This window comes from Leuciscus leuciscus (assembly GCF_965113295.1).
Source record: "Leuciscus leuciscus genome assembly, chromosome: 17".
Classification (NCBI taxonomy): Eukaryota; Metazoa; Chordata; class Actinopteri; order Cypriniformes; family Leuciscidae; genus Leuciscus; species Leuciscus leuciscus.
The window spans coordinates 10,179,896-10,203,179 of NC_138741.1; the positions used below are offsets into that span (position 1 = coordinate 10,179,896).

At 35.8% G+C, this 23,284-nt stretch overlaps 2 protein-coding genes across 3 annotated transcripts in view; both read left to right on the forward strand.

Annotated features, from left to right (window-relative positions):
- Positions 1–516: 516 nt before the first annotated feature.
- Positions 517–16,101, forward strand: dpysl5a (dihydropyrimidinase like 5a). The gene is made up of 13 exons (XM_082143278.1): positions 517–654; positions 2,966–3,234; positions 7,834–7,992; positions 8,124–8,303; positions 8,517–8,585; positions 8,775–8,819; positions 9,518–9,593; positions 9,724–9,880; positions 9,963–10,104; positions 12,198–12,340; positions 12,473–12,680; positions 12,761–12,929; positions 14,518–16,101. The coding sequence occupies exons 2-13, from the start codon at positions 2,974–2,976 to the stop codon at positions 14,601–14,603; spliced, it is 1,695 nt and encodes a 564-aa protein (XP_081999404.1). The 5' UTR covers positions 517–654; positions 2,966–2,973; the 3' UTR covers positions 14,604–16,101.
- A 1,046-nt stretch (positions 16,102–17,147) lies between these two features.
- Positions 17,148–23,284, forward strand: part of mapre3a (microtubule-associated protein, RP/EB family, member 3a) — a 10,891-nt gene continuing 4,754 nt past the window's right edge. The window contains exons 1-4 of one of the 2 annotated variants that reach the window (XM_082143342.1): positions 17,148–17,262; positions 19,407–19,530; positions 19,838–19,983; positions 21,148–21,346. In XM_082143342.1, coding sequence (XP_081999468.1) covers positions 19,410–19,530; positions 19,838–19,983; positions 21,148–21,346 — 466 coding nt within the window. In that variant the 5' untranslated portion in view covers positions 17,148–17,262; positions 19,407–19,409. The remainder of the gene's footprint in view (positions 17,263–19,406; positions 19,531–19,837; positions 19,984–21,147; positions 21,347–23,284) is intronic. The other variant, XM_082143343.1, reaches the window with a different exon arrangement.

Consider the following 23,284-nt stretch of genomic DNA (forward strand, 5'->3'; position numbering starts at 1 on the left):
TATGTGGACAATTTATAGATATTCGTCCATGTACATATTATATTAGTAATAGTATAATAGTAATAATACAGTATGGTATTTCTGCTTTTTTGTAACTCTTTGTATGTATTTATATTATATGTAATAGTAAAAAAAAAAATATTTATGTATATTTTAATATTTTGCTATAAGGACACATATATAAAATATTTGTATATTTGTTAATATTTTTCTGTTATTTTAGTTTCACATAAATCTATATATATATATAATACTTTATATAATACTTTATATTTGTTTGTTTTTTAAATATGTATTAACATAAAACAGCCAATACAATACTTAATAGTCTGGTTTGCATGGTTGCCACATTGGCATAATGATCCAGTTCCATCCCCTGTGAATCTGTATAAATGGTACGTACCACTCGCGACAGGACACGCCTATATTGCAACGCCATTGGCCGCTGCTGAGGCCATAGCCGTGTATCTCGCCTGTGATTGGTCGACGCCCGGCTCTCACTGTCTGGATGCTGCTGCAAGCGTACGGTTTACCTTACCGGGCTGGACCAACCGAAGCATCTGCCTATGTGTCTGCCTGCCCGTCTAACAGGCTGTATTGTTCCCCGGCGCTGAAAGTGAAGGAAAATATCTTTTTAAGGATATAACAAAGGAAGTAAGTGCACTAAGCTATTTTCCATTTATTTGTAACGTTAAGCTATTTTAAGAAATTCCTCTCTGCCTAGCACAGTGATATATTCCTCGACTCGGAATCGTGTAATTTTGTGGTATGGAAAGAATTCCCCAGTCTTGTGTCTCCTGTTTTGTCTTATATCATTCCTAATGTGAGTTGTTAATGGTTTAATTATCGATTGAACGATGTATACAAATCTACTCGAGCAACGTGAATGTCGTGTGTCCATAAACAGCGCGAGCCCACCAGCAATAAACACTAATAAGCTCGAGCTCACACCCGATATCTGATATTTCCGTTATGAAGCCGTTTTAATATCCTTCATGTTGCCATTCCATGGTACCTTGAGTTGAGACATATTGAATATGTGGTGTGGAGTAAGGGCTTGGTCGCCCCTTTGTGTGACACCCTCGACAAGGTCCAAATGGGATGAGTCTACATCATCACCATCATCATCAGCTTCTAAATGAAGCCTCGTGCATCCAATCTACTTATCAGAAGACATTATCGATGCACTGCATTGCACGAATATGCATGTGTACATGTTCATAAAATACATCTTGTCCTCATGTTTACACTTCACGTGACTTTGCATGCTTCTCTAAAAAACAAAGTATTTTCCCACTGGATCTAACAGACATTTTCATTTTATGTGGTATTTTTCATTCTGTTTGTTTGCTGTTTTATTTGTATTCCATTCCATACATTTTTCACATTAATTTGTACATGTATTCCATTCCATTGCATTCATTTCTTCAATTTCCCAATACCACAATGAAAAATATGATATATAAAAAATATTTAAATAATGGCACTGATTATTTATGCTCTAATGGTTCAAATCACACTGAATGTCCAGCCCGATCCATTTTATTGAATGAAAGTTACTTCCACAAGACAGATCAGAAGTTTTCATCTACTTCATATTACCCAGAAGAGTGCCATCTGGATCTCATGGAATATGGCACGGTTCAAAAGTGGGTCATTCCTGAGGAAGGCCTCCATGAGTCATGGCGAAAGAACAAATGCTCCAATAATTTTTCTTCGGGCTGTGCTGTGAGGACAGGACAGATGTAGCTCATGCACCGCACTGTTTCTTTTTATAGTAGGATGTCTGAGGAGGACAGGACACACCCTTATTCTCCAGCTCCATAGTAGCCCCTCCTCGCACACACACATACACACACCATTCACCATCAGGGGCTCAGAACAGAGGGTGGAGGGGAACCCTGGGCAGCGCCATGCTGTGAATATGCCGCACCCACCTGCCCCCGACTCACTTTGCAGCATAGACTCGCATGCATGCTTTCACTTGGGATTAGATCATAAGAAAGTGCCGTGCTGCAGGGAATGTGCTTCAACAGCTGCTAGCCTACATACATTTCCTGCTAACAATCCCACATCCCTGGGCATGCAACGCTGGAAAATCTGGGTCACAATTGCTCTGATCATTTCTGAGAATTTAATATGATTTACTACACACTTATATAGTGTTTTGGATATTGAGGTTTTGTTGATTCAACATTTGTGGAATGTTGCTGCAGCGCTGAAATTGCTTTAATATGTCATGAATAATTAATATGTTCACATGTAATTAACATGTTAAGAGCTGGAGTCGATAATGTGACTACTCATGCCAAGCTGACTATAATCACACATGTTGGTGTCAGTTTACTCGCTTAAGTGAGATTCTAGAATGGCGTAATGGTTTGTAACCTCTTTAACCTAATGTTGTGGAACATTTGGGCTATGCAATGCATGATTGATCCTGTTTGGACGTCAAGTAAGGATACACTTGGTTTCCATAGCTCAAACGTGGAAAAATAGATTAGCGCAAGGTCTTTGTTGAGTCATGTGATGTTATTCCAAAAGTATAGGGCCTATATTAAACAGGGTTCCCACTTCCCACGGTCATATGAAAGTAAAGTAGGGTAGTGTGTATATCCAAAGGTTTGGGGTCGGTAAGATTTTTTGATGTTTTTGAAAGAAGTCTCTTATGCTCATCGAGGATACATTTATTTGATCAAAAATATAGTAAAAACAGTGATACTATTACAATTCAAAATAATTGTTTTCTGTTTTAATGCGTTTTGAAATGTAATTTATTTGTGTGATTCCAGTCTTCAGAATCATGTGATCCTTCAGAAATCATTCTAATATGCTGATTTGGTGCTCAAGAAACATGATCAATGTTGAAAACGGTTGTGCTGCTTAATGATCAAAAGGTGTGGAGACTCTATATAACGTAGGGTTATATAATACACATCAACACTCTGTTCTTTGGTTCTTTTAGGTTGAACCATGTCTTCCAGCTCAGCAACGGTGCGCATCCTCATTAAGGGAGGTAAAGTGGTGAACGATGACTTCACACAAGAAGCAGATGTGTACATCGAGAATGGGATTATCCAGCAGGTGGGCAAGGAGCTGATGATCCCCGGTGGAGCCAAGATTATAGATGCCACAGGAAAGCTGGTGCTTCCGGGGGGCATTGACACCAGTGTTCACCTGAACGAGAGCTTCATGAACGCCTGTACAGCGGATGACTTCTACAGCGGCACAAAGGTATTACCAACTGACTATTAAAAGTCAGGATGAACTTAAAATTGACATGCATTCATAATACATGTTATTGGTCTTATTGGGAATTGTTTATCAGTGCATGTCATACCAAAGAAAAAAATATATATTCTTGCTCCGCCTCTAAACAACATCATCAAGACCTCAGTCTTTTCACAATCCATTCAATTCCCAGTGGATAAAATCAAGTCCCACCCTACTTTTGTTTCTCTTAAATATTCTGTTTCACTTGGAAATATGTCACATTATAGAAGCAAAATACTGATTTATGTTGCTTATGCTGTGGTTAAGAATATTGTGATTCCCCACTAAAATAAAATAATATCTCAGTATTATGTCATTATTTTAAATAAGCATTCAGTTTTATACAGTTTTAAAGTAATTTATTTAATCAGACATCAGCTCCCTATTTCTGTGCTATATTTGTGGCCTAGCAGTTAGCACATGCTCTAAGTGCCATGGTGCTCATGTGGGTAACGTAGGTTTGAATCGGGCTTGCACCAAAATCATTTTCTTTTCCATCTCATCTATCACCAAAAAGGGTGTGGGGGGGTAGATATTGTGGGAATTTGTGGCCATAAATTAAGATTTTGTAATCGATAATTTGTGGCCACATTTTATTAATTTGTTACCTAATTTTAATTCAGTTGCATCATGGCTACGATTTACAGACAGTAAGGGAGAAAATGAGTAAGTTGTTGGAACAAATTCTTAATTCAGGGCCACAATACGTTGTTTTTCCCCCTGTATGTCATGTGCGGATCACCGTACATTGGGTTTTATTTTTATCATACATTAGTTCAATCTAATATAAAGAAACGCAGGTTATTGAAATGGCTTTAGGCTTTGTAGTTTTGTCACTTCTAAGTTGAAATAACATGTGGTTCCAATTGGGACATATAGAGAGAAAGTAGAAGCAAAAGATAGATTTTTAGACTTTGGACCCCCCACACGTTGAGTGGCCCCCACCATCTGCCAGGGGCCTTTTATCTCACAACAACTCAATAAGTTCTTCTCAAAAGTGACTTGTATGGAAGAACTGCTAATAGTACTACTAATAGAGTCTTTAAAAAAAATATATGTGTAAAATGTTTTAAATATTGGTTTGATTTTCCGTTCATTGTAAGATGTATTTTAGCAGTATGAGTTTTTTCTTATTTTAGACAAGTGATTTCATACAATGTGTGATGTAACATCCATTTAAGGTCACATTCATTTGTTCATGTTTTATAAATACTTCAAAAGCAGAGATGTGCTCGCTTCAGCTGCCCTGCCTAAATAAATCCCATGGGTCACTTAGCAGACACTGAGATGCAAGAGTGAGCATTGAACACTCACAGTCTGCCTCCATCAACCGCAAGGCACGATTCACCATCACAAATACATACACGCTCTTATTCAGAGAGTGCTGCAGGCTCTGAGATGACAAATAAAGAGTTGTTATCGGCACTGTTATTGTTAGCCTTGGCAACACAAGTGGCATTCTCTTCCCCCTCCCCCCCGCTTACCGCCATGAGACTCGCCAGGCGCTGAGACAAATGGAGATCAGATTCTGTTTCCATAGAGACTGGAGCACTGCTGCAAAGACTGCTGCAAAAGCCTTTCACTCGTGCCATTGTGCTAGAAAACAATGGTGCACAAATACACGCCCCTTCAGTGGATCTGGCTGCCCGGCATGTGTCAGCTTAGAGATGCTTGTAAAGAGGACCATTTTTGTGGTTGAATTACTATTTATAATTGTTTTCTTGTACTGAGAAACAGCTTTCTACTAATTGTGGATTTCCCTGTAAAATATTAGGGTCAGACATATAAAGTGGGATATTAATTGGTGGCATTTGCTAAGGCATTATGAGCAATTCATATTATTATTTTAGAACCCACACTGTCTTTGTTACAGACTTAACAAGGTCTTTTAACAATAATTGTATTAACCAATAATTATAACAATTATTATAATTAAGTATAATGCATAATTGCATTATGAGCAATTAATGTTATTATTTTAGAACCCACATTGTAATTCCCTACCAACAATCAAAGCATCCCAGCAACCACCAGAACACGATAGTAATGCCCTTAAAGGGATACTTCAGGATTTAGCATTAAGCTTTGTATTAGTAGAAAACCTGTAGTATTTTCGAATTACCGTGCTTTCCTCCCTCATGTCCCCCTGAGACGAGAGATTTATGTATTTTTTGTCTGGAAAAAAATCCTCTGATGACGCAAAAATCTTAATTTTGCGTCATCGGAGGATTTTTTGGCCAGAAGCTAAAGACTACAGCCAGTAGTAGGGGCTGTACCGCATGTGTTCAACCCGCCCATAGAGGGTGGGATCTCACTCACAGAATGTACACATAGTGTCAGCCATCTTTTTTTGGAAGCTAAGCTAGCAGGCTCTTGTTCTGTGGAGAAAGCTGAGTAGTAGGGGTTACCATACTCTTGTCCGTCGAGATCGTCCAAAATGTCCGGGATTTGGCTTTTGCTTTCTGCAGTCGCCATTCATTGTTTACATGCACACCTTTTGTTTCAATCTAAGTTAACTGAATTCATTCCGATTGGTGAATCTGAATGTAGTGTTTACATGAACGCTAAACAAGTGATCGGTTGATATGCGTTTTAACATTGCTAAGAAAATTCCCGCTCCTCCGTGAGAGATACGAGACCGGTGCGTCTCAGTAATCACGCCACCGGCCTCTCATCGTTCTCCCGCGCCCCTCAGTCTCGTCCTGCTCGCCACAGTAAACATAATGAATGGCGACTGTAGAACGCAAAAGCCGAATCCCGGACATTTTGGGCGATCTCGAAATCCCGGGCAGACTCGTCACGGAGACTCACTAGTAGCCTAGCCTTGTTGTTTTAAACTGCGCTCTCTTACCGGTAGGCGTGGCTTGGGAGTGGCCTCCTAGGGCAGCGAAGCAAGTGCATTCTGGGAGTTGTTGTCTTTCATCCACATAAGCCAAAAATACATTTTCTGGCTTTTCTTAGTCTAGAAAGCTCCAAATTCAAAAATAATTTCACATTTCTTCTACATAAATGACCCATTTTAAATACACATTCATCTTTCCAGTGGTGAAGTATCCCTTTAATGCCCTTGAAACCACCCAAACACCCTAGCAGCAATCAGATCTTCCTAGCAACCACTATAACAGCCTAACAAACAGCCTTGCAATGCCCTGGCAACTACCAGAAGACCCTAGCAACACCCTAGCAACAATCAGAGCATCCCAGCAGCCACCAGAACACCCTAGTAATGTTCATAATGCCCTATAAACCACTAGAACACCCTACTGTAGCAACAGTAGCATCCCAGCAACCACCAGAACACAGTAAAAGCAGCCTAACAATTCCCTAGCAACCACCAGATCACCTCTAGCAAAGACCTAGAAACAACCAGTACCATCTATCACCACATCACCCTAGCAATACCTTAACAACAGCCTAGCAATTCAACTGCAACAATCAGAGCAACCCAGAACACACTAGTAATGTCTATAATGTCCTAGAAACAACCAGAGCACACTAGCAACAATCACAACATCCTAGCAACTACTAGAATATCCTAGCAATTGCCTATCTATCACCACATCTCCCTAGCAATCACACAGAAACAATCATAACATCCTAGCAGCTCTTTAGCAACCACCCAAAACACTCTAGCGATGCCTTAGTAATAACAGAACATAATTTAAATGCCTAGCAACCACCCAGAACACCTTAAATCACACCCTATAAATTCCTAAGCCACCACCCAAACAACAATCAGAGCATCTTACCAACCTCCAGAACACCTTACAGTTTAGCAACAAACAAATTATCCTAGGAGTTACCTTAACCTAACAATCACCAGAACATGCTAGCAACACCCTCACAACCACCCAAAACACCCTATCAATGCTTTAGTAATTACCAGAAATTCTTTAAATGCCTAACAACCTCACAGAACACCCAAACAGCACCGCTTTGCCTTAGCAACCAGCAGAACACCTTAAATCAGTATAAGAATTCACTAGCAATAATCAGAGCATCATAGCAACCACCAGAACATTAAACAGATTAGCAGTTTCATAGCAACTACTGGATCACCCTAGCAATGACCTAAAAGCAATCAGAACATCCTAGAAACCACCTATCAATCACTAAAACATCCTAGCAACCACCCTGCAACCAGCAGAACACCTTAAATCAGCCAAATTAGCAATTAACAGATTAGCAATTCCTTAGCAACAACTGGATCCCCATAAAAATGACCTAGAAACAATCAGAACATCCTAGTAACCACCAAAACACCCCAGCAATGACCTAGCAACACTCTAGCAACCACCCAGAATACCCTAGCTATGCCATAATAATAAACAGAACATCCTAGAAATGCCTAACAACCACCCAGAACAGACAAGAGACCATTCAGAATACCTTTGAATACAGTTCTCAAATACAAGTGTAATTTAACCTTGATTAATGTTTTATGTAACATTTAATTTCATGCAAAGCTTTTGTGAACATGTATTATGTTATGTTGTCGTCGGGCCATTAAACCAAGTGATTGGTATTGATGCTGCCAGTCTGTTGTTTGTTTATTTCCAGGCTGCTCTGGCTGGAGGCACCACTATGGTGATTGGTCACGTGCTGCCAGAGAAGAATGAATCATTGGTTGATGCTTATGAACAGTGTCGCTCTCACGCTGATGCCAAGGCCTGCTGTGACTACGCTCTTCATGTTGGAGTGACCTGGTGGGGACCAAAGGTACAGAGTCTGAGTTTGAAACTTTGTATAACGACAGGAACAGGAAAAATGTGCTAAGATTTCAATTGAATTTACAGTCCTATTATAACTTTCGTCTTCATTCTGAGACTGATGTCCCTTTTGTATCACAGGTTAGGGCTCAAATGGAGACGCTGGTGCGGGACAAGGGGGTGAACTCCTTTCAGATGTTCATGGCGTATAAGGACGTGTACATGCTGAGGGACAGTGAGCTGTTCCAGGCCCTGCAGAACTGTAAAGACATCGGTGCTGTGGCCCGTGTCCATGCGGAGAATGGAGAGCTGGTTGCTGAGGTATGTACCATAGAAATAAGTTCTGCTCCATAACCCGGTGAGTTGTACATAGGCAGCAACATCACATGATGCCAGAAATTTCACTCATAATAATCATTGCACAATGCCGTTACAGTGACTTAAAATGCTGTCTAGGTAAGATCATGGTCTTCTCCCTGCATAGTCGTGATATATCATGTTAACTCATGTTTTTATTGTATTTATTCACATAAGGGTGCCAGAGAAGCGTTGGATCTAGGCATTAGTGGACCGGAGGGCATTGAGATAAGCAGACCTGAGGAGGTAAAATAAACATTCAAATCCTGTAACCGTGAAATGGTTTTCCTTTAAGAAATTAGTCACGCTGCCTCTTTATCTCCAGCTCCTTGTCTTTCCCGTCTCCATATTGCATTTCCATGGATTATTAATACTTTCAAGCGTCTGTTTATCATTAGGTTTCACTGGTGACACTTGTGTTTTCTCCATGTACAGCTGGAAGCAGAGGCCGTCCACCGAGCCATCACCATCGCTAACAGAGTGAGTATGTTGTACTTGAGTGTTGATGTATTCAAAATAATGTTGAAATTATTAACATTAAGCATTTTTGATTAATTTCACCATTCAAAAGTTTGGAATTAGACAGTAAAGTAATTTATAATGTTCTATTTTCTGCTGTTCTTTTGAACTTTCTATTCATCAAAGAATCCTGAAAAAATGTTTCATGGTTTCCACAAAAAAATTAAGCAGCACGACAGTTTTCAAGTTATGTTACTTGAGCACCAAATCACCAAACCATTTGATTTCTGAAGGATCATGTGACACTGAAGACTGGAGTAATGATGCTGAAAATTCAGCTTTGCCATTATAGGAATAAATTACATTTTAAAATATATTCAAGTAAAAAAAAAACAGTCATTTTAAATTGTAATAATATTTCACAATATTACAGTTTTTTTTCTGTATTGTTGACAAAATAAAATCAGCTTTGATGAGCATAAGACTCCTTTCAAAAACATGAATCAATCTTACTGACCCTAAATATGTTATTTCACAGCTAAAGCATACATGTATGTACATACAGTAAATTATACATGCAGTGTTGAACAGAATGTCTGGATGGCAGCGCGATTGACCCAGCATTACTCTGTGACAAAACATACAGTTGAGTTACAGGTGAATTGTTTTAAGATCTCTAAATGTGTTCATAATCAATGTTTCTGTTTTTTGTCTCATAGGCCCATTGTCCCATATATCTTGTGAATGTGTCCAGCATGTCAGCAGGGGATGTTTTAGCATCGGCTAAAATGCAGGGTAAGAGCCAGGCAATGATGCTTAGTGCATCTTACTCACAAACCTTGATTTGAACTTCTATACAACATCTGAATCTTGCAAGTGAATGACATATGGTGACTCTGAAAACCTATATGTGAATGGCCGGCAGGGAAAGTGGTGCATGGAGAGACCACCACTGCTCACGCTGTCTTAAATGGGATGCAGTACTACCACCAGGATTGGGCCCATGCTGCTGCTTTCGTCACTGTGCCACCGCTCAGACTTGACCCCAACACACCCAATTACTTGCTCAGCCTTCTGGGAAAGTAAGCGGATTCACTAATTGAGTAGCTTCATTTAGTCATATATCCATGCAGTCACATAAAAAGTCTTTTCGCTGTGATGTAGTGACACTCTGAACGTCTTGACATCGGACCACCGACCCTTCACCACTAAACAGAAGGCGATGGGCAAAGATGACTTCACTAAAATCCCTCACGGCGTTCCCGGGGTGCAGGACCGCATGAGCGTTATGTGGGAGCGGGGAGTGGTAGGTTTCATTTCAAGACGGAAGCTACGCTGCTGACTAGTGTTGTTATAATACCAACGTTTCTGTGGCCAATGCTTGTGAAATATGATTATTTTAATTCTAGTTTTGATGCTGCAACTAAAATAGAATTTCCATTAATGACCTCCATTTGTTTGCATAAATATAAACAAATTAACATCAACCAATGCCTGGTTGCATAATCGGACTAGTATAAGACTAGTATTACAAGTTAGTCATCCACGCAGGTGTATTTATCGAGACAGGTCTCGATCACGCGATAATGATTAAACAGTGCTGCCACATCCACGGAGAAGCGCTTGAATTTGGCACAGAATTCTCTGTTACAAAACCCACGTCTCTGTGATTTAAACTAGTATAAATCCAGATGAAACAGCGCTGACATTCTTAACAATACTAATGTGGAAAACAGGAGAAACATTGTGCCACAACGATCCAGCTAGAAGGCTTTGCAATCCATAAATCACCAACATTTACTATGGATTTACTATAATAACACTAACTGTAACCATGGTATTGTGGCGAAATGTGGTATATTCATATTGGATGTTATTATAATAAGATAGTCATGTATAATATATTACAATGTATTACAGGAATAATGGAATATTACAGTAATACGTGTTTAGGCTACTGATTTTCATAACAAATACTCTAGTTTTATATCTAAACTTTATAACTTTTTATAGTCAAATTGATGAGCCATGCATGGTTTTACTTGTGTTTACTAATGCATGATATATGGAAGAACAATGGTGAATTTTAATGATCAAAGTAAAGTAAAAAATCAAGGGCTGTAAGAGACATCAAGGGCTGTCAGAACATTACATTTTTTATAACTAAAAGTTATTCATATCAAAGAGTAATTAATAATTGAATGATTAAATGTTTAATACATTTTGATTAAAAATTAATTTATGAAAATTTATAATTAAGTGAACTATTACTTATCTTACGAAGTGACTGTTCGTTAAAGTTGACTGAGAATGATCATAAACCCCTTCCTTAATGGTTGTGGGCAATATTAGTCAAACATGTATGCATGAATGAATACTTCGGAAATAGTACACCACGATGTGCCATTTCTATAACACTTGAACTAATGGGATAGTACGGATCGTATGCACATTAAGAGACAACCTAGGATTCTTAAAGGAGAACTCCGGTGAATTTTTAAGTTAATCTTGATCGTTAAACCTTTGTGAGTACTGTCTATAGAAAAAAAAACGAACCGGATCGGTGCTTGCAACGCGGAGCTGTTACAGTTAATGCCCAGAGCTCCCATTCAGCTAAAACGGCAGTTCTGGGGGCAAAAACCTAAAGAGTGTCTTTGTGCCTCTTAACAGACACAAAATGCAATTAAAATTTCTGTCCAACATGAGCAGGGCCCTTACATGACAACAAGATGCGTTTAGCAACTTAACCATTGTTTAAACTCACCTAAATAGTGTTTTAGACATCTAGCTGTAGTCTCGCGCTGAAGTCCCGTGGGAACTCAGTTGTAGCCTGTCTTAAATGAGGCAGATAAAGTGGGTGAAAGTTAGTTAACAATTAATATTCATGATATTCATTAATATTCACACTTAGTATGCTGGAAGTGTAGCTCATGAATATTAGTTACTGCACATTATGTGACTTTCTGTGATGGCAAAGCTGAATTTTCAGCATCATTACTCCAGTCTTGGTAATACTTACTATGATCCTTCTGAAATCTTTCTTATATGCTCAAGTAAGAACAGCATTTATTTAAAATATGAATCTTTTGTAATATAAATTTAATTTAATCAATTTAATGCATCCTTGCTGTATTAATTTCTTTAAAAAAAAAACTTTTTTGATGTAAAAAAAAAAAAGACGTTTGAACGATAGTGTATACAAATAATCTATAAATTATATAACAATATTATATATATATTGATATAAAAATAAAATAATTAATATTATAGACAGTTATGTTGCTGTACAAACCACAAAAAAGACAAAAAAAATCATGGAGAAGACAGAAAATGACGGATGCATCAAAGTTTAAAATAAACCTTTTTTTTTAAGCTCATTCTGTCTTTCTTTCTTAATAGGTTGGAGGCAAGATGGATGAGAACCGTTTTGTTGCTGTCACAAGCTCCAATGCTGCAAAGATCTACAACCTTTACCCTAGGAAGGGCAGGATCATCCCTGGAGCTGATGCGGATGTGGTAGTCTGGGACCCTGAATCAACAAGGTATGCAGAATTATGAATTGAATTCAAATCAGCTGAGAATCCAATAACATTTAATTCACTAATCTATATCATATAGCATTCATTGTAAAATGAAAGTCCACTTATTTCTTACATGGTTTTGTCTGTCTGTAGGACCATCTCTGTGACCACTCAGTGTCAGGGCGGTGATGTAAATCTGTACGAGAACCTACGCTGTCACGGCGTCCCCCTGGTGACCATCAGCCGTGGTCGCGTGGTCTATGAAAATGGCATCTTCACTTGTGCTGAGGGCTCAGGAAAGTTCTACCCTCTCCGAACCTTTCCTGACTACCTGTACAAGAAAATGGTGCAGCGGGAGAAGGTACTCAAAACACAGTCATGTTTTTATGACAGTGTATCGCAGTGCCTCGACTGAGTTTGTTTGTGACCCTCTACCCTCAGTGTCAAGCACTCAAGGGGGTGGAGCGCACCCCGTACACTGGAGATGTAGCGGCTGTGCAAAATTCCGGGAAGAAGGAACTGGGCCCTGCAGATGGGGACATGAATCCACGACCCTGCACGCGCCACGGGGGAATGAGAGACCTACATGAGTCCAGCTTTAGTTTTTCTGGTACAGTAGTCTGCATAAACCATACTGAAGACTGTAGGGGTAAATACTTGACACCATACTTGACACCAAAATTTGTAAATTGCATAAAGAAAAAGAAGCCTATTTTTAATTTGTATGACATTTTTGGCAGAAAATGTGGACGTTTTTTTTTTTTTTTTTTTTTTGCTTTTGGCACTTGCTATGTGATCACACACACACACACACACACACACACACACACAAATTATGGACATGATTCGAAAAGATAAAATGGTCCTGAAAAAAATAGTCACACTTACTCCTCACGGTCAAAAATGACAGCATTGGAAACAGACGGAAAACACATTTCATCTACAATCTTACTGAAAGCTCATTTTTGGAGATATCAACCTCAAATTTGGAACAGAACTTGTTTAGATTTATGGCTTTGATTTTCTCGCAGTTTTAGAGTAAAACATGTTTTATATATACATTACAGTGCAACAAATCTTAGGCACATTAGTATTTTCACCAAAAGGAAAAGGGCTTTAAGCCAGTTATTTATATATTTTGCTGCAGTGTGTATATCAGTTTACATATCCAAACATTCCTTTTGTCATTAAATGTAATAATCCGGTGAGATTTTTGTTATCACAAGAAGTCTGACAACAGCCGATGTGATCTGTGGCCAGTTGCATAAACTGTTAAGACTAGTCTTACAAGTTAGTCATCCAATTTTATTCTTTAAAACTGTTAATAACTTTTTAAAGTCAGTAACATAAAAACGTAGATTGGTCTAATTTGACACCGAACAGTAAGACTGATTACCCCTAACTAACTTCTAGTTGATCATACTAGTGCTTAAGACACAGTCTTAACATAATGGCTATGTTTATGCAACTGGCCCCTGGTTTCACCATCAACACATGAAGAAAACAGAAAAAATTGAGACAGAGAATAAATCCAGAAGAACTGTGGCAACGTGGCTCAACCAGAAAAGCTACAGTACTGTGAAATGTTTGAGGTATTTGTGTAAAAATGCTGTAAAGTGAGGATGCTTTCAAAAATAATGTCATAAATTGATTTTATGTATCAGTTAACTTCTATTAACTAAATCAAATCAATGTTTGGTGTGACCACCCTTAGCGTTTTTTGTCCAGGTACACTTGCAGGAAGGTTTCTTGAAGTGTCTTAGAGACGTTGCCACAGTTCTTCTGGATTTAGTCTGAGTTTTTTTGGTTTCTTCATATAAAAATGGATATTATTATTTTGGTGGATTTTTCATAACAATAACAATAAACTTCTACAGCTTTTTTTAAGTTCACTTTTTTTTTTGTTTAAGTTGGAAATTTCATTTGCAGGTCTATGCTCAAAAAGTGGTTAACACGTAATAAATGCATTATAACTACTAAATATGATTTAGTACCATGAAATCCCCTAAAGATACAAAATATTCAATAAAAACTAAAATATAGTATGTTAACTTAATTTTTAATTGCAACGTAAGCACCAGAGGGTTACAGCCAATACAGCTTTAGTAAAAATATTTTTAATTGACAATTTCATTGACATTTTTTCCCAAATGTCTTAATACTTTAATATGAAAAATGTCATTCTGTATTTTTTATAGGTGCCCAAATTGATGATAATGTTCCAAAGAGAGCTTCTGCGCGGATTCTGGCTCCACCTGGTGGTCGTTCTAGTGGAATCTGGTAACATTTTGGATCAACACTTACAGAAGTCTGAAACTAAACACCTACGTTTTTGACAACCTCATATCCGATGAACATTATTTAATTTTAATCACTTGCACCTAAACTCCAGTGTTTTTATAAATATGTGTGTACGAGGGAAAAAAACAAACAATATATTTGTGTGGAAATTGGGAAAACAAGGTAGATGTTGGAAATGCTTGTGAGAGAGTTGGTTATACAAAGTGTTACAGGGTGTTTTGTTCTTAATATTCAGTCAAATGAATTAGTGAAGTTTGTGTTCAAATACAACACTGTTGTAGTGCTAAATAAATGACAGACCCTTTTACTTACAGTTTTTGTTTTACATATGTTGACGTTTGAACCATTTTAAAGATAGAAACTGGAAATTTGTTTAAGAATGGGAACATTTTTAGTTTGTGTAGTTGGTCATGGCTTGAAAATATGAACCATTGTAAAGTTATTTAATATTTTTACCTATTTTAATGTGTTGGCGGATGACTGTACATTTACCTCAGTGTTTATCTCTTGAGTTACACTTGTGTACATTAGCATTCTGCCTCTCTACACTCACAGTACAACTCTTACAGTGACTCTTTCTGACAGCAGGTACAGCTACAAAACATTTTTGCTTTGTTTTGAGGTGTTAATATTTGTTCTTACTTTTTTAAAATACTGATCATTCAAAGGCAATACAAGATGTTTGATTGTTTCTGTCATGACACAGGCCACTTGTATTGCTTAAGCATTTAAAAAAGTAATTTATATGAAACATTTTTAATTTTCTTAATGTTGTTTATAAGCACACGTACCTGACCTCCTAAAATGTGAATTAAGAATAACATTGTTTACTTTGTGACGTCAAATTTAGTTGTGTAACCAATCTATAATTTTATTGATTTTTCATTTTTAACTGACCTGATTTTTCTCTCTCAGTCAATCAAGTCTACATTCCCTTTTACTGTTATGAGTTATTCTTCATCATAACAAATGGCATAATTTTGCAGTATATCTTTATGTTTATTCTAGAATTTACTGTTAGCTGAACGTAATGACAGTGTAATTCATCGGTTGTTCACTGAACATTAACACTGTGTATTAGTGACTATTGATCTGCATGGTCCACAGCTAGTCAGAAAAATTCAGCTTCACTTCTGATCAATAAGTTCCACAACCACTAACCAACCCTAGTTAAAGGACAGCAGACAGCGAGCTTACTGATGCATGTGTTCTTTTTGTACATGTATGTCTAACTAAGCACTTCCGTAGAGACCATTTGAAACACAGTAACTTTAGCTGAACAACTCAGTGTTCTAGTGACACAAGCAGTAGAATGGCAAGAACATTTCTGTTGGTGCTAAATATTCATGTATTTTTTATTCTGGATTTTCAGTATGCTTTTCAATTTTTTTAATATGAGCTGTGTATGCACTACAGTTTTATTACGTATTAATGTAATATGTATCTCATGAAAATGTGCAAATAAACCCCATTCAACCTCATGTCCACATGTATTATTGAATGGAATTAAACATTGATTATGCATATGCAATTCCGGTCAAAAGTTTGGAAAAATTACTATTTTTAATGTTTTTGAAAGAAGTCTCTTATGCTCGTCAAGGCTGCATTTATTTGATCAAAAATGCAGAAAAACGGTAATGTGAAATATTGACCCCAAACGTTTGAACTGTAGTGTATATTGTTATAAAAGAGTTCTATTTTAACCAATCTAGTTCTAGTTTCTACTTTATTCATAAAAAGGATCATAGATTATTAAAAAATATTAAGCAGCACAACTGTTTCCAACATTGATAATAAATCAGCATATTAGAATGATTTCTGAAGGATCATGTGACACAGTAATGATGCTGAAAATTCAGCTTTGCATCAAAGAAATAAATTACATTTTAAAGTATATTAAAATAGAAAATCATTGTTTTAAATTGTAATATTTCCCAATATTACGTTTTTTTCTAGTTTTGATCAAGTAGATGCAGGCTTGAAGAGCATAAGAGACTTCCTTCAAAAACACTAAAAATAATAATGTTTCCAAACTTTTAACTGGTACTGTAACTGTACATACGTATAATGTTTAATAAACACACTTTATACTTACATTATTAAATAACTTTAATTCAAAAGTAATTAACAAACAGTATATAAGGCGGATACACTTTATTTTAAGGTGTCTTTGTTACACTGTATTTTATACCTTTAAGTATTGAGTAATATTAAGTAACCACATGCACTTACTCTACTATAGTTAGGATAAGGGTTTGGTTTGGTTTAAGGTTAGTTGCATAATTATGCGTAATGCTGACTATGTGTATCATGTAACAATGACATTGTTACCTATAAGGCTTATATATCAATGGGGGGGGGGGGGGGGGGGGGATTTTTGTGATTTCCCCCCACAATTAGAGCAAAACTATGTTCCTTTACGTGCTGTTACTCGGTATTATGAAAGACTTGCGTCTATGAGGAAGGGGCGGAGCGCATGCGCAAAGAAGGCCAGTGTGTTGCAGGAGAGCGTGGCGCTATCGTGCGCTGTCAGTGTCCGTAACTAGGCAGCAGAGGCGCATAATATCTGGCAACCCACAGCAGCAGCGGATTGCCTTCTGCCAGTGTAATATCAACATTGGAAAGGACGCAGGCAAAATACAGTGAGTAGAATATTGTTAAAATGTTATACTTAATCGGAATTATTCCTAATGTATGACATTAAATGGGCGTCTTTTGTCTGTGTGTTATGCGTTTATGCCTCGAGCGTGTCTAGTCTAGTGTTGCTCGTGCACGGCGGGGCCTGCAGAGAAACTGTCACAATAATGGACCGTTTGTTCATTTCATATCACTGTACGCTAGTGTGCTGTTTTTAATAGAGCAAAACGCACAAATTATGTATACATTTTATGTACACAAAAACAAAAAGAGCCATATCAGTAATAAACAGAACGCGTTATTATTATACTAGGGCCTGTGTGACTCCCATCGTAATATGGGAGTCACACATTAACAGTAATATAGTTTAAAATATCGTCTACTGCAAAAGATAAATAAGCATGAAACTAAATGATTTGTTTGTAACAAATACGAATATTATAATATATAAGACATATGACAGTTATATGACAGTAAAACGCGCACGAGACAGTTTCAAATGTATGTAGCTGAATATAAAACAAGCCTGTCACCTGTCAATCACGGCTTCATTTCTTCATATTTATGGTCAGACTCCTGACCAACCTAATGCAATACATACATAGGCCTGTCATTTACACGCCTTAAAACTTTATTTAGAAAATGGCCATTTATTAGTAGTTTCAATAATAATATTTCAACTTTCTTTTGCCTTTCACGTATTTGGGGGGGTGAGAAAAAGCAAATAAATAAATAAATAAATAATTCCTTTAACTTAAAAATAGCTACATAAATCAGAGATGATCTTAGAATGTTCTAGAATGTTACAAAACAAAAGGACTGATTCAATTTATTTATTGTTAATTTAAATTATTATATTATAAAATGATAAATATACCTAAAACCAGCTATTCTCTGACTATAACTTCACATAGAATATTATAAATAATACTACATTAGTTATAGTATGTAATACAAATGTATCTTTTAAAGCAACGTTACTATTATGTCCTGACAGAAAAAAAGAGGTTAATAAAAATGCTTCCTTTATGAATTTCCAAAGTTTTACCTTTAATTTTTGTCAACACAGTCAGATATACAGTATATTAAAACAATTATAATCAGGTAATATCATATTCATATTTTCTGTGTCATAGTCATAAGGTCAACTGACAAATTGTAAAGATTGTCAAATTGATTTCTAAAACATATACATTTTAAAGGGGTTTATGATACATTTGGAGTTTCTGAATAATTTTTTAGACTTACACTGGAACAACAACAGTTTGTTTTATATGGGTTAAGCTCTGCCAAAAAAATTAAAATTATTATTTTGTTATGGAAGAAAAAACGAAGTTCCAACTCTTAAAATATAACTGACAGAGTTGACTGGTACAATATATTTAGAAAGAATTCGTTTTTTTTCTTCTTCTATTTTTCTGTCCAATTATTATTACCTTTATGTCAATTTTTTTTTTTTTGAATATGCATATTATTTGCATAAAAAAAAAGTATAGTTACAAATGATCTTCTGCTGAAATACCAAATAAAAACATTTAAACACAAAAGTTTTATTGCATTTAATACGATACGATAGTCAACAACACTATATTTTATATTGTTCTGACATTTCAAAACATGGAGCTGAAATCATTGTTTTGTAGGTTATGTTGTCCCAGTTCTTAAGAATCAGAGCTTTAGAAACGTCACGCCGTGAAATACACACATATTGTTTCTCTGTAGAAGATGTGTGTGTGTTTTCTGCATGCTGAAGGTTTACAGATGTCATTTCCATCATGCAGTCTGCAGGGCGCAGCAGATGTGCATGGTTAAACATCTCAGAAACACTTTAATCTGGATGGATTATTTTTGGATGATTGAAAAACGCATAGTGTGATTGCAGTTTGACTACTGAAGAAGTGAATATTACTTCTTATTACCCATTTGACACATATTCAAAGCATTTGCCTTTACCTGCTATGCTATGAAAATGATGTTTTAAGTGTAAAATTATATAACATAATTTCAGGATATAAAATATAAACTTGAAATTATGAAAATTGAAATATTTTAAAATATACACTGTTACAGATGCTTTAAGGGGTCAGAGTATTAAAATTATGTGCATGTAGTTCCATAGTGACTTTGTTCCTATTGCTTTTCTTTGCAGGAGATGGCAGTGAATGTATACTCCACGTCAGTAACCATTGAGAACCTGAGCCGACATGACATGTTGGCATGGGTGAACGATTCGATGCAGCTCACCTACACCAAAATTGAACAATTAAGTTCAGGTGGGTCATACTTAGCCTTATTTCACGAAGTGTTTTTGTCTTTTATGTCATGAATGGCACTCAGCTGCCCTAGTGTACTCTTATTCATGCTTTTACTTTGCTTTTGATCATAAGAGATTACATATGTTCAGTGTTTTTATCTCTACCTGTGTAATCAGTCAAATAAAAGCATTGACTTTGCACTCTTTATCACTCGACACCAATAAGGTTAACAAATTGCATGCATGCATGTTGATCAAATAAATTTTTTTATCATGCATTGAATGAGCTCTATTGAACTGTGTTCTCTTTTGCTGTTTGTCCTCAGGGGCGGCTTATTGTCAGTTCATGGACATGTTGTTCCCAGGGTGTATTCTTTTGAAGAAAGTGAAATTTCAAGCAAAACTGGAACATGAGTTTATACACAACTTCAAAGTGCTCCAGGCAGCTTTCAAGAGGATGAACGTTGATAAAGTTAGTGGATCCTTGGCTTTTGCACATTTGCTTTTATTTACATCTCATATTTAAAAAAATTAAATAAAAAAAAGTTATATATACATCTCATATTCTAAAACCAAGTTTTCTTTACTCAAATATAAAATATAAATGAAAGCTCATTTGAGCTCATTTATTTAAACAATATCAGCTACAATGACAGTTGATTGAACGAAGGCAAGACATGTTTATTTATATATTACATATTTTATACAAAATAGAAACTCAAAATGTTTGGCATAATATCATATAAGGTACATGAGAAGTAAAAAACTTGAAATTGATTTAAAATGTATTTAAACAAAAAGGAGGCCAATACAGAAATAAAGAAGAAAAAAAATTACATTCAGCATTTTTGCTTGTAATTTAAAAATGATAAAAATAGTTTTTGAACAAAAAAGCGTCCTGTAGGTATGAAAATTAAAGTTTATTGTGTGATTATTAAATATCTTAATTTAAAATATTAAATTAAATTATTATAGGGTTAGTTCACCAAAAAAATTTAATTATGTCATCATTTACTCACTCTCATGCCATCCTAGGTGAATATAACTTTCTTCTTTCAGCCAACACAATTAGAGTTATATAAAAAAATAAAATATCCTGGCTCTTCCAAGCTTTATAATGGGAGTGAATAGTAACTGAGATTTTGAAGCCCAAAAAGCCATTCCTTTACCGTATTAATATTTATGAGCAAGCCCTTCACCTTAATATTTTTAAAATACAGACATCTCTAATAAAAAATGAGAAGTAACTTTCATCAATACCATGAACATTAATTAAGCCACTTAGTTAAAATAGTTATTAAAATTAAAATTAGTTCTACAAGTTTGGCTGATAATATGTGATATGCTTTGTATAATGTTTGTTAACTAATGGAAACAATAGTGATAAATGTATATTTTTGTTTATCAGATGTTCATAAGGTGATCAGTCAGGTCTGCTGGTGTTTGGTGCCGCTTGTCAGGTTATCTGAAAATATTACTGAAACAAGTGAAGGTTTCTAATATTTCATTTCATGTATCAAATATATCAGAAATTCCTAGGATGGGAGAAAATTATTTAAAAAAATTACTCCTCTAGATTACAGCTCAGTATAATATTGATCTAATAATTTTTCTCTTTTTTTCTTTTGTTATGCAGATAATTCCTGTGGAAAGATTAGTGAAAGGAAAATTCCAGGACAACTTTGAATTTGTCCAGTGGTTTAAAAAATTCTTTGATGCCAACTATGACGGAAAAGAGTATGATCCCCATCAAGCTAGACAGGGCCAAGATGTGGCACCTCCACCAAATCCAGGTGAACACTTTTCCTACAAACCCAAGAGAACTGGTCCCTCAGGTAATATCCAGATCCTGTCGCCCCTTTTGCTGCATTGATTGCTGAGCTTCTAGTGATTGACAGCGTGCTCTGCAAAGCAGCTGGTTGTGCACGGGCCTCAGAATGATTTACTCCATGCCCACGCTTTCATTAATGACAAAACAAGGAATTCAGGATTAAAAAAGCTCTGTGTTGCTGCATAAAGAACTGCCTTCTTAATATCAGTACTAACAAATAGTCATGTGCTGTCCTGAAAGGGTCATTGCTTGCTTAGTGTGACTTTGGTCAGTCCTATTCATCCCTCAGATATCTTTTATTGTCAATTGTAAAGTTATATAGTCACCCGGAATGAGTTACACAAATTTATTTTAACCCTCTATTGCATGCATTATGAAAGCAATATAAACATTATTAATTCAAATGTTTCTCATAAAATTGATCTTATTACTAATATCTAAGAATAATTACCCAAAAATGTTGGTATTTTTTAAAAATTAAAATATTTTTGCGGCAACACTATGCAATAGAGTGGTGCAGGTACGATGTCAAAGCCCCGTCCCCTGGTTTTCAATTTATGAGACAAATTTAATAAAATAAAGCCTGTGGTAAACATTACTTGATGATATTTTGACGTTTTGTTCTACAATGTAAATTGCACACACCCATACCGAAAACATGCATTTTGAAGCAGTTATGTTCATTTTTGAAAACATACGTTTTTAAAAAGTACCTAGATAAGACAGTTTGGGATGTGAGTGTGCCGTTTATATTAAATCATCAAAATATCTTCAAGGTACGTTTATCACAGGCTTTATTTTTCTCATAAATTGAAAAACTCCATAGGAAAATCTCAAGGAACCAGCGGTTCCAGGTTTCCAAATTAGACTTCCAGGTTCTGACGCCACACTTGCACCACTCTATATTTCAAAAGAAATAAATTCATTAAAAAAAAAAAAATATATATATATATATATAAAAAAGACAAAAATACACTATTATATGAGAGAAACTAAAATACTTTCTCCTTAGTTAGCAGTAGTTAGCACTGTATTTAAATTGTACTTTAATGTTATGTAAATTAAAAAAAGAATATAAAAAAAAAAGGTATTTAATAGTTAATAATACAATAACAACAAAACAACACCACTGCAGTAGTTTCTATATATACTTTACACACACTCCCCTTAAAAAAGCATTTAAGCAATTTCCCATTATGTACACTACCATTCAAAAGTTTGGGGTCAGTAAGACTTTTTTTTAAAGAAATTACTTTTATTCATGCATTAAAATAATGAAAAATTACAGCAAAGACTTTTACATTTCTATTTCAAATAGGCTAAATTCTTTTTCTTTTTTTTACTTTCTTCAAAGAATCCTAAAAAAGTAACAATGTTTCCACAATGGCTGCTAAAAATTCATCACAGGAATACATTACATTAAAAAAAGACCCACTGATATAACAGTTATTTTAAATTGTAATAATATTTCACAATATTACTGTTTTTTACTGTATTTTTTATCAAATAAATGTGGCCGATGAGTAGAGACTTTTTTAAGAAACTAGTGTGCAAATAATTTATATGACAAATTTATTCAACTGTTTGTTTATTTAGCTAACTTGTATACCTATTTTAAAAGGAATTTTATTCACTAATAAATGTGAATCATATTTTTGATAGGAAACCAGAACAGAGGAAAATCATCCCTTCATTAACAACACTTTAATGATCTTTTATTTTTGCAAATTGATGAAAAAGGGTTGGCTGCACAATAGAGGGTTAATAGCCAAGGGCTGGAAACACACAGTCCCCACAGAGGTATAAAAGTGGCATCCTAATTTGCTGACAATCGACAGTTTTTTTGATCGTTGGGGTGGATTGGGAATGTGACCTCCATTTAATTTGTAGTCACATCTCTTCACACTTCTCTGACTTTGGTTAAACCTGCCTGATATAACTG